This window comes from Vitis vinifera, chromosome 18 (assembly GCF_030704535.1).
Source record: "Vitis vinifera cultivar Pinot Noir 40024 chromosome 18, ASM3070453v1".
Lineage (NCBI taxonomy): Eukaryota > Viridiplantae > Streptophyta > Magnoliopsida > Vitales > Vitaceae > Vitis > Vitis vinifera.
Genome location: NC_081822.1, coordinates 23,469,373 through 23,487,912, shown reverse-complemented (window position 1 = coordinate 23,487,912; position 18,540 = coordinate 23,469,373). Strand labels below are relative to the sequence as shown.

General features: G+C 34.5%; 1 protein-coding gene across 1 annotated transcript; it reads right to left on the bottom strand.

Annotated features, from left to right (window-relative positions):
* Positions 1–697: 697 nt before the first annotated feature.
* LOC100854952 (uncharacterized) lies at positions 698–8,979 on the bottom strand. Its single transcript, XM_003634478.4, has 3 exons — positions 8,449–8,979; positions 3,001–3,081; positions 698–1,602 (listed from the first exon to the last, which is right to left on the bottom strand). The coding sequence occupies exons 1-3, from the start codon at positions 8,605–8,607 to the stop codon at positions 1,192–1,194; spliced, it is 651 nt and encodes a 216-aa protein (XP_003634526.1). The 5' UTR covers positions 8,608–8,979; the 3' UTR covers positions 698–1,191.
* Positions 8,980–18,540: the final 9,561 nt, after the last annotated feature.

Sequence of the window (18,540 nt, the reverse complement as noted above, 5' to 3'; positions counted from 1 at the left end):
CCTTGACATCTAGGTTCAGGGTGTCACAGTAACTAATTGGAATAACATCAAAGGTGGAATGTTGTTGCACCCAGAAAAGAAAAGGAGTTTTTTCTACTGCATCTTTATTTCAGGAAATGAGGAATCTCTGCTGAGGAGACCGAGACCAAAACCAAAAGCCGAAGCCCTGAATTGGACAAAAATGTCATCATCTTTTGTGTATCATGAAAGGACAAATATCTTCCAGAGTGATCATAACTTTCACAAGAGGCATATAAGGAGCATTAACTAGAGGACAATTATAACTAAAATGATAGATGGTTTGTATTAGACCTGCCAAAGTTCTATCTAGTGTCAAATCCTAAGACTTCCAAAGCCAAAATGAATTAGTAGACATGCTTGCATGAGGACAATGAACCCTCAGCAACACGCTCCTCAAGAGGAGAGCCACAATCATAGAGACCTTGGGTTGGTGAGTGAAGGGCAGAATTCTGCATTGTCCTCACCATCCCTAGGGCATTCCCCCTGGACACAATAGGGCAAAGAAGAGGGCCCCTCCAGAAATGCTATAAGACAGATTGATGACTCGACTTTCTTTCATATCCGCCATTCATATCCAATACAGAATGTAGAAGATGAAGAGAAAAGTCAATAATGGGTCCAGTTGGATACTTGCCTTGCTGAAGAAAAGACATCCGAATCTCACTTACTACTGAGGTTTCCATGCTAATAAGCACGTTTTCTGGGTCGAAACTCGAAACTAATATATCAACTGGAATCCACAATCTAGTATACACTGCAAGTATACAGAATTACAGATTTACAGAGATAATAATAACACAACAGGAAGAAACAGGATGATGTTAGCAAAGTGTATCAAACCAATCCAGAGGTTTCAGAATCTATCTGAAATAAATGCTTTACATAAAACACCTAAAGAGACTAATAAAATTCAATAGAACAACAGGGTTCAGCCGACTGCTTTGGTGCTTCGTCACATTGCATTCTGCCCCATGAGAACACACGCCACCCGCCTACTTTGGTTTCCCACACTTCGAACAAGTCACCAGCATCTTGTGTTTATTCTTGTATGAAGTACCATTTCCATGTTCTGTTACCTTGTAGAAATTTTAGTGAACACTATAGTAAGAGAATTGCAAACTTCTGACCTGCACATAACAAGCAGCTTCTGAGATGGCTATTTCGGCATTTTCAGTAAGTAGATTCATGACCTGGGCTATCTGCATGCATGTCCATAGAGGAGTCATTGGAGCTGGGAGGATTAGAATCTCTGTTTTGGTGATGGCTGAAATTGGTCTCAACGTTACGGACTCCGTTTCCTAATGGTGCACTACCATTTGGGCAGTAGCCTCCCTGAGGAAAGTGATAGTTTTGAAGGCTGCGACGAACAGGGCTTGACAGAGCATTTGAAAATACTGAATTCTTTGGCTGCTGATCACAGTGCTCTGGCCGAGGCCCCTGCCCTGCATTTGTGTGGGCAGATGAACCTGAGGAGACCAGGAAGCCTGAACTTGGGAGGTGCATTATTTGTTGGGCATGCTGATAAGCGATTGGTGCTCGAGGGGACATTGGTGGCTCCTCTCCACAATAGTCCAGTTCATTCTACAAAGGAGATGGAGAACCTTTTGATTTTCAAAATACCACTGCAAAAATCTAAATCTACCACCATAAAAAACACTCACCGAAAATTGGGAAAATATCAGTGAGTTTTTGCAACCTAACAAGCTAGAAATCCTCAACTGAAGTTATTGTGTGATTTCGGTGAAAAATCTCTAATTGTTTTCCAATCAAATGACAAATTAGAAATACACCCTCTTTCATTTCCACATGCTCCCTCTTTCAAATCTCTCATTGTTTTCAAATCATGATTAAATCTAGAGTTTTAATGACTGCAGCTTGCTAACTATAAAGGACACCAAAGTTCTTATTGACCCCTAATCATGAATCAACATTAACTAGCCCATTAGAGACAAACAATCTTCCTTTCCAAATTAGAAAGGTAAAACTACATTATTAATTCTGTGAAGGATAGAGATCAAATAAGTTTGATATACATTGTTGTACCACTTACCTAACAGCTCAAGCTTTTAGGTCAATAGGTAAGTTAATGTGGTATTAGAGCCTTGATTTACTGAAAGTCATGAACATCATTGATCTTATTTCCCTCAGTTTATTGAGCTCAACAAGAAAATTCAAAGCAGGTTGTGCATGAGGCGGGTTATTAAAGCCAGAACCCATATATCTTTCATATACAATATCTTCCCTAACCAATCATGATCATAACATTTAGAAGCATGTATGGGATAGGTTGGTGTGACTTTTATTAAAAATGGTTTAGCCATAATATTCTAAATAATACATGGCAAGAAACTAAAAGGTGCAATGAATTGAAACCACACTCAATTTTAAGGTCAAACTATGAAATCATGAGTGCAATGAAAACATGAAAAACAAAAAATATAAAAGAGAAACAAAATGAAGGGTGCAAAATCCATCATGTAAAATTAAGGCACAGTCATGATCAAATTGGCGCTTACAACAAGGATTATCTTTCTAGTTCCTTCATTAGGCACTGTTAATAATGTCTTTGTTTTGCCTATCAAAGCAAAAAGGATTATTTTCTAGTTCCAATAGATCTGTGTAAAACTAAGTTTTTTACACATTAGGAAGTATTGCCAGAGAGAGATTTTATACCAAGACTCCAAGAGCACACTACTTATGACGATTTCTGAAAAACATAGGCAATGTGTACATTTGTCATATTTAGTAGCCTACTCGTCCATATTGATATGTGCATTTATAATGCTAAGGTCACTACTTACCATGATTTCTTAATTATTGAGGCAAACTGTCCATTTTAATACACTCATGTTCCAACCAGATATTTGTAAAATCTATATTGGCATGTGTGTATTAGCTTGCCTGTATCCTCACAATCTCATAAGCTAAAAGCAATAATAACAAAAGAATCAGTAACAGAAATGGGCAAGAATTGGAAACCTGCAGATAACTGAGTACATCAACTGTTGTCACTCTTGAACCTCCCTCTTGTTGCCTCAAAATCCATTGATAAAGCTTTTCCTGCAATATAAGGCAATAAGACTATGTCAGTGAAATGTCAAGAAACATTCCAAACTAAAAGGATAACATAGAAATCAGACCAGCAATAAGCAGATAAAGCCAAATATCTATTAGAGATGTGTAAGTCGACAGCTGCAAGCCCCATTGAAAATTCAATGATGATTTGCACATGCAAAGTAATTATCAGGTTAAGTTGCCAAACTAGATAACCATTGTTTAGAGAAATAATTTAAACACTAGCCAAGAAATGAAGGACATAAAATTGAGAAATTCCCGGTGTCAATAAAGCCAGCCACTGCTATGGAAAAACGTTGATCCCAACGACCTAGCAGAGGAAATGTACTTCAAAGCTGAATGGTAAAAGAAAAATATCCAGATTTGGGTGGCATTTTATAGGTCAGGCAAGGTTGTGATTGAAAAATAACCATCTGACCTCCATTTGGTTTGGCCCTGAGAAAAGAGCAAGGGGAATCAAGCCTGACCTAGTTTATCCATTTATTAAATTACTATATTTATCATCACTTCTTAAAAAGGTTATTTACCAATAGGAAACTTCCAAAAGGTACCCCAACATCTTCCCTCTCATTCTCTAGCCAGTGAAACCCACCCATGTCAAGCTCTTGTCACCAAAACCCACCCATGCTATTCACTTCTTCTGATATTCATGTAAACAAAACCTTTCTTTTAAAAATAAAAAATAAAAAATAAATAAATAATTGATTGACATTAGTTTTTGAAGAAACAACAGTCCCCATACTCTTCTCTCTCTTTGACTTTTCCACCTACAAAATGCTTCTCTCTGAGATTTCACACATTTCTTGCAACTTTGAGATGTAGGGTTCCCCCCCTCTTGCAAGTGAGACATTAGATTTACCATTTTTTTAAGGTCTTTTTGTTGCTGAAATTTTATTTTATTTTTCTCTTTCTTTTTTCCAACCATTGATTAAGCTGCTTCTTGTTAATCTAACTTAGTCTGATTTTTTCTCCATTTTCTCCCTTTAAATCTTTGTATTGATCTCTTATCCTAATTAGATTTCATCCACAATCTAACCCAAACTGATTCAAACCCAAGCAATCCAAGTCTAACCCAATCAACCAAAGCTCAAAAAAATGAGCTCAGATTGGGGAAACCTGAGTCAGAGGTTGAGTCAAGTTGAGCTGATCTCCAACTCAACCAGTACTTGTGGCTAAGGTTTTGTTTCATTGCTTGAGTAGAGATGAGGTATGAATTTTCCATTACAAGAAGTTGAAGGAGTGAAACAACACTAGATAATCCTTATTCAGCACACATCTTTGCAGTAATTTCTCACCCCCAATGCTATCAAGAGTCACCAGACTCATGACAACATGAAGTTTAAACATGAAATGCAGAGTGAACTCTTAAAAAATCTAAAGACAGAGAATCCATTCTGACATTATCCAATCAAACTAGCAAATTCAACCAAAGAATAAGAAGGTAACCTCTACAAACTAAAGGTGGAACTCTTCATATACTGTCTCTCTCAGCTTCTAAGCCCTTGAGAAAACCTAGTTCTCACCCCTCTAGCGTTCAAAGTATGGGTTGAGTCCGGTATGACTCAGCCGAATCGTATCTACCTCAACCCTTTCCACAATGAGTCGAATATTGATACCATCCTAAACATAGACTCAGCCATGAATCAGTTAATCTTGATTGACTCAATTGATTCTGAGTTGAATCAGTTAAATTATCTGAGTCACTGGGATATTCCCAAGTTGAAACGAGAAATCATTTTCATTACTTTCATATATATATATATATATATATATATATATATATATATAGATATATATATAACCCAAAACAGAGAAAACTCTGAAAATCAAAGATTCTCTCAGAAAGAAAAACTTCAAGACTTGTGAGACAAAGACAAAGAAAGAAGAAATCTAATGATCTATTCAACCGGGGACCAAATTCTATCAGGTTGAGGGCATTTCATCAGTAACCTCATAATGACTGACAGATGGACTGTAGGTCTTTGGTGCCTGGATGTCACTATGATGAGAGACATCAAATTCCTCCACCGATGACAAGGTCAGTGATCATTGCATGTTGCTCTCTCCTTTCTCTTTGCATTTGGTTTGTGCGGTCTCTGTAGTGTGGTTGACTAGGTGTGCCCTTCTCCTCACTTTGCTTCTAGTCTTCATGGGTGTGTCCTTGGTGGTGTTTGGGAATTGGGAATGTGAAGCAGGTTTGGTAATTGGTAAAGTATTATTTTATATAGTAATAGTTTATTATATTATATGTGTAGTATGAATTGAATAGTGATGTGCTATTTTATATGATAATGATACCATCAATGGTGTATTATTTTATATGTTAATGGTGTGGTATGACTTGAATCAGATTTGGTAGTATATTATTTTATATAATGATGGTGTATTATTTCATATGCTAATGGCGTGGTATTCCCATATACTTTAAATGTGGATTTAATGATATTGTAGGATTTAATAATGTGATCTAAATTTAATGATTTAAACTTATTTAATTGTATTTATTTTTCTAATAAATTCTATAATATTTTTAAAATTTTTTGAACTTTTTAATTACCATATTTTGCATATCGCCTTGATACCGATTCTAGACACTGAGACCAATGTGCCTTGGGACCCTCCGTGTCAATGACCAAGACCATAACTTTAAAAAAATGCACCCCTCAGCATCATTTTAGTCAATATGTCCACAATGATTGTGAAAAGAAAGAAGTGGATCCCCCTGGCAAAGACCATGGAGGGCTTCAATAGGATAACAACCCTAAATCCATGATCTCCACTAGCAGTAAAACCTTTCCTAAGCAAGACATGGTCTAGAAATAGATGCTATTCAGGCATCAGCTGATACCTTTCAATCACATCCTCGTAAGAAACAAGGGCAAATTCTCAATATTTTCTTCATCTCTTATTTCCTGGTTAGTTGCAATCTGATTCTGCCATCTAAATCCCTCTGTTTCCAGCATTCATTTTATTGATACACTAATATAGAGAGTAATTTTACAATCATTTTACATTACAGAATTTTATTTTATTTTTTCATTTTTGATTACATTTGAACTTTTGTGCAAGTCTTTTTTCTAGTCTTTCTGTTTTTTTATCTTTACATGTTTTAGTTCTACATTTTCATCTCATTTATAACAGCAACTAAATTCCTATTCTTCTTTCTTCTGCCTCATAACAATAAACACTCATCAAAATTTTTACTAGGCATCAAGTCTCTACGTAAGTTCTTCTTTATCTCTCAAGCCTAAGTACCCTTTTCCCAGTAAGTCAGTATAGCCCAGGACCACCCCAGAAACAATATCAAGGTGAAATCTACATCAAGTTAATTGCTAACCATTAAATACTGTTCACCAACCATGGATGGTATCAATATTAAAACTACAAAAGGCTCTTCCTCCCTCCTTCCTTCATTCCTCCACTCTGCCTCCTTCATTCTCTCCTGACCCCTTCATCTTCCATACTGAAAGCCCTCACAAGAACACCCTTCAAATCCAACTCTAAACAGTTTTGAACCATAACCACTCCTCTTCTTTTGTAAAGAAACAACACAAATTAACCAAGGCCTCACATAATATATAATATATATATCAGTGCAATGTCACATGATTCAGGCAAGAACACATCTTGATGAGATCGGTTAAAGTGCATGATATACATGGTCGGCCCAAATCCTACAAGGATAAGGTTTTAGGAAATTGATTGTTCAACATGGTATTCGGAGCCTTGTTTGGTGGGAGGTCAAGTGTTCGAACCTTATCATTGCATGTTTATTTGCTTAATTTATTAAGCCCACGTGTAAGGCCAAAAATGGAGGTTACACATGAGGGAGGGTGTTAAAGTGCATAATATACATTGTAGACCCAAATCCTACAAGCTTAAGCTTTTAAGAAAATTGGTTGTTCAACAAGATCGCATCCCATATTGTCACTCCACACATCCCATATCGTCACTCCACACATAGATATATATGAGCATATTAAAACTGATACTGATGATACATATCAGTGGAATCTCACAAGATTCAGACAAGAACCACCCCAATGAGATCTCATCCCATATCAGGGCTCCGTAGCTCCATCAATCTGTCCTGTATCATTCTTGGATGATGCCAGGAGCTGGTACTGTGAAACATGCAACTTTATGTCTCCACTACAATGTCCTGCACTCATCAAGTAAAATATAAAGAAACAATAAAGGTTATTCTAAATTGCATAGAGTTGGAGCCTTGGAACAATAATTGGTGGCTCCAATTGCAACTTTTTTGTCTGGCTTCTTTATTAACCAAAGGATTTTCAGTTGAATCTAAATTCCACTAACCTGTAACTCACAAAAAAAGAATTCCACACCAAAAGCAAGATTTCTAGTTCCACGTAATTGGACTTCCTGATCCAACATATTTGTATACAGCCAACTACTGCCTATATATCCAACTGCTGATCATCTGTTAAAAGATTCAATCCTATGCTGTCCTCCTTGAACCGTTTAAGACACTTGCAAAAAGCACATACAACATACTCACGTCCATAAAATCACCCTTCTTCTGAAAAGCACCATCACTCAAGCAACTGAAAAGCACCATCACTCAAGCAACCAATATATTTATAAGTAGGGTTTGACACTGCAAAATACTTCTACCGATTCTATCTCTTCAGAAGCCAAGTTTTGAACTTGCATTACTCTCCCCTCAGCAGTCACAAGCTAACAGAGGCACAACTTCCACCTCAAAAAAACAACACTCCTAGTATCCCCAAATGAGGAAAGAACAATATTCTTGCCCAAACTTCTAAGGTAGACAACCATATGCTTTTCCACCTTCAAAAGTTTTCCATCTCTACATTGCAATACAGCCATCAACTCCTCAGTAACACAATATACCCTCAATCTCCCCATACCCCCTAAAAGCTATTATATCATCGCTATTTCTTAGTCTGCCTACCTCACATCCTCTCATTTCATTACATAATTCCAAAACCCACAATATCTCATACTAGTGAATGAAAACGTGCAATAGAGAATCAAACGTCGTCTCTCAAAACAAAATATACTAAACCATTTAACAAAAAAAATTAACTATCTATTCACCAATTCATCAATTTCTATTAAGCACTAGACCAATATTACAAACAAACTAGCTGAAAGAACATTAATCCAATACCAAACGACCAAGCATATAAATAATTTAATAATATAAACGCATCTAAACATTATCCACATAATTAACATAAGAAAACGCAACCTTCATCCGAAATCACAATCAAAGACACAACTTTTTTTCAAAAAAAAAAAGTTAATTGGAAAAGAAAAAAATAAATTCATGAAATTGAAAAATAAATAGAGAGAGGGCCGTACAAGTCCATGGCGTTCACCGGCTTGAAAGGAGAGCTTTTGCTGGTTCATGGTCTGCGTATAGAGCTGCGAAAGCGAGTTCGCGGCGCTACAAAAGGTGGCGTACATGGTTCGATCGACCTCGTCCAGGCTCGTCGCCACCGACTTCCTCTTCTTCCCCATCCACACTGCAAAATTCCTCTTCAAATCTTCTTCAATTTCAGCTCTGCAATTCGATCTCTTCCAAACCCCTAACGACCACAATTCTCCGGAGACCGACGAAATAGATTCGGGCGAGGCTCCTCGGCAATCGAACTCCGGTGGAGGAACTTAAAAGAGGAATCGAGGACGGTTGTGGTGGCGATTCCTGGTTTTTATGGAGCTAGAGAATGAGGGCACGTGGTACGTACTGTGGGCATGCGACGCACGTGGTACTTGCTCCGAAATGTCGACATGCGTTCGCGTGTCCTCCTTCCCACTCTAATATCATGGGCCCCACCACAACTTGTATATGTTCATTGTTCAGTCCTACCCTTCCATTTTTGTCCGATCTTCAGTTTCCAATTTCCAACAACAATTTTAAAATATGTCAATACTCACAAATTTCATAAAAGTTCTACTAAGGGTCTCCAAAAAGCCCGCGGCCCGCGGCCCACTTTAGGCCCGGCCCGGCCCAAGCCCGTCAGGCCCAACCCGGCCCGGACCGTAGGCCCGCCCCTTTTAAAAAAAACTACAAAAAGCCCGTCGGCCCGCCAGCCCGCGGGCTCATAGGCCGGGCCGCGGGCCAAGCATTTTAGCATGGCCCGGCCCGGCCCGGCCCGCCCGTTGGAGACCATTAAGTTCTACCATGTAAGTAAAATAATAGAAATATATTACGAATAAAATATTTTATTAAAATTAAAAATTGTAGGATTCAATCTTAGTAATATTTTTTATTAAAGAATATATCCTTTCATTTTTTTTTACTTTGATCATAATTTAAAAGATGATGATGATATTTTTATAATTTCAAAAATCAATCGAAGACCACACGTAACTTATTCTCGAATAAATTTACTGATAGTGAAGATCGCGTGTATAGAACTTCTATTATTTCTTGGATTTGTTAGGAGATTTTTGCAAAACCCTTTTTTTTTGTGAAACATTTTTTCCCTATAAAGTAGTTTTTTTACTGATACGAAAAATTTCCTCCGTTGAAGGAAGTTACCCTAGGTGAAAATGGAGAATCAAATTTTGAAATTCCCTAATTTGTAGTTGATTGATTTTAGCAACTTGTCTTCACCATTTAAGGAAATTTGTTAAGAAGAAAATATTTGTTTTATTATTATTATTATTATTATTATTATTATTATTATTACTTTTTTCTTAATTCTCTTTTGACTTCAAAAAGAATATTTGTTTCATTTTTTTTAAAATGTCAATAAGAGAGTATTTATTTAAATTTTTTTTATTCTCTTTTGACAATAATATGGAATATTTAATTTTATTTGAAATACTAAATTTTATAGTCTTCTAAATTTGGCTACATGTCAACTTTTTTAACATATGTCACATGTCAAATATATGTAGAACCAATCATGTGCTGATCCCAAATTTTATCAAATCGGAGAGTCACATTTTTTTTGAAGACCAATTTAATGATAATTTATTTGACTAAAAATTTGGATGTCTACAAATGCTCCCATTTCAAGACGTATCACGTACATGCCCTGCAATGTATACGGGGTAAGTCTTGAAGTTACCCTCCAAATTTTTTTTTTTCAAAGAAATGTTTTTAATAGAAAGTTTCCTATTTAAAAATACATCTTTACCATTACTTTATTTCCTTTCTTTCTTTCATTAGGCATCAATGGAAGGTTTGTGTTAATAGGAAAGTTTCAATTTTCACTATCCACTTTTCCTTCTCCCAATTTACCCTCCCAATTTTTTATTTTTTATTTTATATAAAAAGGGTAAAATTTTGAGAAATCCAACTCAAACATTCACGTGATGGAGTAGCATGTTTTGGGAGTGAACGAGACAATGTCATGTTGTGGGTTATGTAATAGCAACCAACATATACATATATCTATTTGTACGTATGAATGGCTAACGGTGGGAACAAAGAAAGTAGTTGAAATATATATATATATTGGAATCTTCTTAGAAAGTGCTTGACATGTGATTTCCTTAATGATTTTTCTTTCATTTTCTTTACTCTTCTTTTCATTTTTTTTTTAAGAAGGAAAAGAACACAATCCTGAAGACATGCCAATATTCGTCGCTTTGTAAAGACGAATTTGGCTTTAGTTTTTTTTTTCTTTTCAAATTACCTTAACGCTTGAGGAATAATTTTTTTGGTAAACTTAAATATCCATAAGAATTTATAAATATTTAAAATTTGATCATCATGTAATCAAGTTGTAGCCCTGACGTGAAGCGATGTTGTATTTCAGCATTCATGTGCTAAAGTCTTCACTCATGCAAATTGGTTTGACTTGAATGCATAATAGTGTTCAAGTTTTAATATTTAATTAAAACTAGAATAATATTTTATGCATATGCAAACAAGTTATGGCTTTGACGCTACCCAATGTTGGGTCTTCACTCATACAAATTGGCCTAACTTAGATGTATAATGGTGTCTAACTTCTTAAAAAAATAAAATTTGACCCACATTTTTTTTATTTTTTTATTTTTTGCAAGATGGCATTCTTCAAGTGTTTCAAAGAGAAGACCATGACAATTCTCGATGATGATAGTGAAGATTTTGAGGAGGGAACTACTCTATCAATGCATAAGTCACTTACTAACCTTCAATCTTTGTCAGTGCCAGTGAGAAATGATCCATTACATATTTCTTCTTAGTCTCGAGTAGCATTTTGCAAGCTTACAAACATCAATAATTCAAAATTCAAAGTAAAACTATTTTATGATATTTTAATATTAAATTTTTCTCACCCAACTACTACTGAAACTTAGAGTGAATTTGGATTGGTGGGCTCTCGTGTTTGTGATGGAGAAGTTGAATGGGGAACCTCCTTCAAGGTGCTTGGGGAATCCCTTTTTATCGAAGGATATTAGGAATGGGTAGAAGATATGTTAGGTTGACAAGGAAAACTTCTTAAAGAATGCAAGCTCTACGAAGCTATCTTTGCTTCCTTGTTCAGTTACAATCGTCATGCGTTTATCATAAGAGCTTTTTGCGAACGGTGGTATCCCACAACCAACACTTTGCATACTTCTATTGGAGAAATTTTCATCTATCTTTAGGACTTATATCGTATTGTTGAACTACCTATCATTGGATCTTTTTATGATGAAATGGTATCGACTGCAGAAAGGCTATTGAAACCCTCACTCTCATCAAGTTGTCAAAACTTGTTCCTTGCATATCATTGAATTTGCTCTAAGACAAAGGGGAAGTCTTTAGTTAAGATAGCCTCTTGGGTGTCATTTTGGTATAAAGGCTCTATGAAGTGTGCAAAACCCCCAAAGAAGAGCACAAGGAACAAGACACATAGACCTAAGGAGACTCATAATCTTTCTAGAAATATCGACCCTATTACATCTCGTACTCAGTCAAAGATAAAGGTATTTGACAACCTTGACATGGCTAAAAAAAAAAATGTTTAGAAAACTTAGTTGGCGACTTTCCTTGTATGTTGGTTATGCAAGTTTGTTCTTCCTAAGGAGGGTGTGAATTTGATTCATCTTGGAGTCTTCAAGGTAGCTAGTAGAATGGCTCAAGGTGAGACATTTAGCCTTACTATTCCGATGTTAGCAAGCATTTATAACGGCTTGAATGAAATTGTTTGTTCTTCAAAGCTTGGAACTAATGCATCTATATTCCCTATTCACTATTTACACGGATGGTTAGGCAAATATTTTGATACCCATTTCCTCTCTCCTTCTTGGAATCATTACCCACAGATGACTTATTATGTTGGCAAGTTTTCTGCTAAGTTTTTTGAAGATTCACAAGTGTGGACATTGATAACGTCTTACAAATATGTAAAGTTGAACCACTTGACATCAAAACAACAAGGTCCTAAATTTAGTTGCATAAAAGATTTGTTATCAATCCAGAATCTCTCACAATCTTCTCGAATGCAAATAACATCAGAGTCATCCATTGTATCAAATGATTCAACTTGTGGCAAGGTGGTAATGAGAGGGATGGTGTTCAATAGAATTATCTATGAAGTCTTTAGAATTCTCTCTTTTGAAGAAGTCCCTTCGAGGAGTTGACAAAACAACTAACCATCTTGGATCAAGTTGGTCTTATACATAGAATACTTGCTTGGCTTGGGAGGCTAAAATGAATGGATCTGATTTATGAGACATCTTAGTGAAGTAAACTAATGTAAGCCCAAACTCATCAACTTTGATGCCGCTCTAATTATCAACCCAATTGCACTTGAAAATTGGAATCCTAAACATGGTATAATCAAGATCTCATATCTCAGTAATAATCTCATAGAAACATAGCTCACCAAATACTGGGTTCTTATCCTTGGCACTAGAAATTTGCATTGTTGTTGCTACAATATTGACTCCACTATTCTGGGTAACTCATAATTCATCACGATCTTTTGTATTGTAGTGACACCCATTTATAACATAGCCATGATACTTGGACACGTAGTGGGTAGGACCATGTACTATCCATCTTAAGGTTTCAGATATAGGTTCTTTGTCAGCAATAACAACTTCTACATGTTTGAATGGGCTATAGTTATTAATATTTTTTATGATTAGTGCTAAGAATGGTGCAATTTTTACAATAAATTCAATACCTTTTTTTGCAACCAATGAGTGAATGTTCGCATGTGTACTTCTTATAGCCACTTTTGTTGCTTAGATTGACGAGAATTGTTCAATTTCAACCATTTCATGTGTTCTCTATAAGATATGTATAAGAAAGTAACAATAAGTTTCCAAATTTATTTTAAGTAATCTACACATAAAATCAAAATAGTTGACCCTTACTCGATATAAGGTTGGATGATAGTTGTATTTTCTAACACATAATGATGTGATTGCAACAACAAATTAGAATAAACTTCGGTGTCTGACCTCCAGGAATAGGCGCCCCAACTTTATGGTCAACATTAGTGATACTAGGAACCCCAATTGCATCCACATTTGATAAGTACCCTATATAAAATTCAACAGCTTCCTCTACAATGTAGCATTCAACAATGCAACCTTCAGGGTGGTTATGGTTTTGCACATAACCCTTTAATACTTTCATGAACCTTTCAAATGGGTACATCCATCTAAAATAAATCGGTCCACAAAGTCTCACCTCTCTAACAAGATGAACTGTTAAATGAATCATGATATCAAAGGATGGCGAAAAGTACTTTTCAAGCAAGCATAATGTCACAACTAGTTCATTTTGTAACTTATCCAATGCAGACACATCAATCGCCTTCTTACATAAAGCATTGAAAACAAAGCTCAATCTAACAATATCATGTCATACATGCTTTGGCAAAAGTGATCGCAATGCCATTGGTAACAATTGTTGCATCAGTGTATGATAATCATAGGACTACAGGCCAAAAGCTTCAAATCTTCCATTGACACAAGTTTTGTAAAGTTTGAGCAATACCCTTCAAGAACCTTTAACTTAGCTAAAGTTTGATAGAATACTTTCTTCTCACTTCTAGACAATGTATAACATGTAGGCGAAAGGTAAGTTCGATTCGATTCAAACCTTGGTGCCAGTTCACACCTTAAGCCCATGTCCATAAGGTCTAGGTGAGAATTGAGTCCATCTTTTGTCTTCCTTGGTATGTTAAGTAATGTACCAATGATGTTTTCACAAACATTTTTCTCAATGTGCATTACATCCAAATTATGATGAACATGCAAATATCTCCAATACTCAAGTTTGAAGAATATGAACTTTTTCTTCCAACAATTGGTAGAAGCCACATTGTATTTATCATGTCTTGTCCTTTTTTCTCCCCATGAATTACAAATGGCATTCATTTTCAATAGTATTTCCTCTCCACTTAATGGTTGTGGAGGTGATCAAAACTCCTGCTCACCATTGAATGTCTTTTATGTTTTCTAAAAGGATGATTGCATGGAAGAAAACGTTTGTGGTCTGTAAATAAGTTTCCATATGCAGGAAAATCATTTATTGTCCATAATAAAACAACCCTTAATGTAAAGACCTCTTTTTGATATGCATCATAAGCTTCTAACCGCAAGGTTTTAAGGTCCTCAATCAATGGTGCTAAATAGATATCTATGTCATTGTCGGGTTGTTGTGGACCCGATATTAACAAAGATAACATCATAAATTTTCTCTTCATGTACAACCACAGTGGAAGGTTATAAGTGATCATGACAACTGGCCAACAATTATGCCTGTTGCTCAAGGAACTATGGGGATTTATGTCATCTGCTGAAATGGCAAGTCTAAGGTTTCTAGGTTCTGTAGCAAAATCAAGCCATCTATGGTCAATTACCTTCCATGATGGGGATTCGGATGGATGACGCATTTTTCCATCAAATTCTCCACGTTGTGCATGCCATATGAGGTCTTTTACAATTTTTGAGGACTAAAACATTCTTTTAAATCGTGGGATAAGTGGAAAATACCACATCACTTTAACATGAACTCCTTTACTCTTTTTGGTTCCTCTTCTATTCACCTTCCACCTTGAAGCTCCACATGTAGGACATGAAGATGCATCTTTTAACTCATTCCTAAAAAGTATGCAATTATTGGGACATGCATGTATTTTTGCATATTCCATTCCCAATGCATTCAATTTTTTTTTTTTTTTTTTTTGCTTCATACATAGACAATGACAACTCATTGTTGATAAGCAACATATCACCAAGTAAGCTTAATAGCTCAGAGAAGTTTTTATCAGACCACCCATATCTTCCTTTCAAGTTGTATAATTTAACTAAAGCAGATAATTTGGTGAAGTTTTTGCAATCGGGATACAAAGGTTTTTCAGCATCTTCAAGCAACATTTCAAATAATTTTGGATTAGCCTTACAATTTTCTTGTGCAACTTCAACCATTTCTACTGTATGATCCACATTACCAATATGAATTCTATCAAAACATTCAACCCTTGTAGTTGGCGGTCCACTACTTAGAGCTACCTCCCCATGCCAAAACCAAGTATGGTAACTTTGGTCAATTCCATAAAAGAATAGGCGTTCTTTAATCTTTTGAGGAGTATTGAATATCAAATTTCCACACTGTAGATAAGGGCATTTGATGGAGTTTTGATTTGCAGAATTTTTAATTGCAAATGAAATAAAATTTTCAACCCCATCCTCATATTCTTTTGATCTTCTATCTTTTGACATCCAGGAACGATTCATTTGCCTATAATAGGTGAACTCAATTCCTATATAGCAAACATAAGAAAACAATGAAAATGGAAAAGACTTAGAAAACACTCAAAACTTTTAGTTTCTCATTTGTGACATCCAAAATTTCTTTTTAATTTTCTATGGACAAACAATCAGGATTCAGATTCAATAAAAAATTTGAACCTCATCCTCAATAAAATAGGATTAACAATATAACAATAGAACCTTGTGATTCATGTTTTTATGCCTTTTAACATGTCCAACATCCAAAATTGGGTAGTAGTTCCAATTCCATGTAGGAATACATAATCCCTATTTTTTAACTACCAATGTACTCAATTTCATTTTAAAGAAATTTTGGCAGCATTTCCCCATAGTTCTCCAAGTACACAAAATGAACAAGGTATAATATGTGACCTTGTTCAAATATGCACCCAGAGAACAAGAGAAAAAACTACCAAAATTTCTAAAAAGTGAATTAAGTACAAGCAATTAACTTCATAGATATTATGTTTTCTTACATTGTCCAATCGGACAATTTAAGCATCATTGCAAAAAAAAAATCTTTATCACATGCTAGACAATTTAAAAGTTGTCGACTTGAAAATGGCTTGGATAAAACCTTTTTCACCTTTGACAACTTAAATGTCTTTAGTATGTAATAAGAGAAACTTTTATCTTACAATGGTACTTGAATGGGAACTCTAAGGTTTCATGCATGCATGTTTGATTAAAATTAAAACACAACTACTTATTGAATAATCTAATAATTATAAAACATCTAAAGATGTTCCATAATTATTGGTATATTTCATGTTATCCATTACCCATTAAACAATATTATTATAAGAAAGTATACATATGGCCCATGATTTGCAAATCAAGTCACACCAAGCTATGTCATAGCCTTGGGTCAAATTTTGGGCCTTGGTATCAAACTAAGTTAGGGAATAACTTGTAGAATTCAAGTACTCAATGAGAATTAAACAAAATTTAAAATAATGTCTCCATTATATTCTTCTAACCACCAAAAGTAAAAATGACATTATAATTAAAATATGTTGGCTTGTATAAGGAAAAATAGTCTACCTTCTTCAATCCGTCCTTGTCTCAACTCTTGCATCACACACCTCTCACAGTCCAATGTAGGTCACTGTTCCTTGAAAGATGTATATGCAAAACAAATAAAATAAAATAAATACATTAGTAAATAATTCATTTAATATTTATGATGTGTGGTTATAAAAAAAAAATATTTCTTATTTTCTTGATTTTATGTTATAAAAAAAAATCACATTTGTTGATATTAACAAATAAATAAATAAAATTAAAATAAGAAAATAAACTAAGAAGAAAAGACATAAGTAAGAAAATAAGGACTTTCACATGTGCAACAATGGTTAGATATTTTTAAAAATTTATAAAATTATTAAAATCAAACTATTTTAGTTATTATTATTTTTTAAATGGTAATTAATACTCATATAAAATAAAATATGTTTAATTGTTTTGATAAAAAAAATGTAAATATATTTATTCATTGCATTATTGTGGAGTTTGTAATTTCCCTGAGTAGTCTTATTCCCCTTTGAGATGAGTGGTAAGTTCATATTTGTACAGTTTTTTCCTTTAAGTTTTTACACTCTAGTTCATCCACTTTAGTTTTGCTGTGATGCATTATTGGAGATGCATAATAAGAATATAAAAAATATTTATTGGAGTGATGCTACTTAGGGCTTCTCATTAGACCTAAGTTTAGAATGAGTTTGATTACATTCTGAATTACTTTAAACTAATGAAATGAGACTCAAATTGCTTTAAAATTTTCGATAATAAGAAATTTATAGTATTATTTAGTCGTTCAAAATAATAATATCGCATTGAAAACATACAATTAATTAGTAGTGTTTTTGGTAGGTGAGAATAAGAATAAAAATAGGATATATAGGTGAATCATAATCCCATGTAAAAGTAGGGAAAGCAATAAGAGATGGGTTCCAGATGGGAACACCCATATCTCGACTCTGTTTCAATTATTTAAATACATTTTCATTTTTATCTCAAAAAATGAAATAAAATACAATAAATCAAGTGTGGTGGGCATGAGAAATCCCATTTAATTTTTTTCAATTTTTAAAAAATTTTAGATTACATAAAAAAATTATAAATAAATAAATATTATATAAAATTTTATAATTCATTTAATAAAAAAATTATGAAAATTTTATTTAGGAAAATGAAAAAGAAATTAAATTAAATTAAAGATAAGCTCCGACAATGAAAAGAAAATTCAAATTTTAATAGTTAGGTGTATTTAATGAAAAGAAAAAACATCATTTAATTAAAAATAGCATTAGGCTTAGGCACGCCCAAAAGGGTAGAAGGGTGGGTCTCCTTCAGACTACCCTTTCTTTCTAGCGGGAACAAAAGCCCTAGCAAAAGTAGATAGAATGTGATTGCATAACCTATCACATTTTCACTATTTTGATTACTTTACTTAATAAAACCATGAAGGCCCATATAAATCATTGTCAAGGGTCTCTACAAACTAATCAGAATTAGGCTCCCTCATTTCTTTAATAATAATAATAGGATGCTAAATGGAAATAGAGTCATTTCATTATGTTCTCCACATTACCTAAATCCGCAAAAGCCAAAGAAATGCCTAGTATAGGGAAGAAAAGACTAGGCAGAAGTGGGAAAACGACTCAACAAATTTGGAAAATTTGGAGAACAGATAGCTAAACATACTAAAGAGATTATGATTGAAAACTACTGATA

What these genes read in the sequence shown, in the direction of transcription:
- LOC100854952 (XM_003634478.4), bottom strand. Translation starts at nt 8,607, where the DNA reads ATGGGGAAGAAGAGGAAGTCGGTGGCGACGAGCCTGGACGAGGTCGAT. An exon ending in CCGGTGAACGCCATGGACTT is followed by an intron (nt 3,082 to 8,448) that starts GTACGGCCCTCT and finishes CTTATATTGCAG; the next exon opens with GAAAAGCTTTATCAATGGAT. An exon ending in ATGTACTCAGTTATCTGCAG is followed by an intron (nt 1,603 to 3,000) that starts GTTTCCAATTCT and finishes TCTCCTTTGTAG; the next exon opens with AATGAACTGGACTATTGTGG.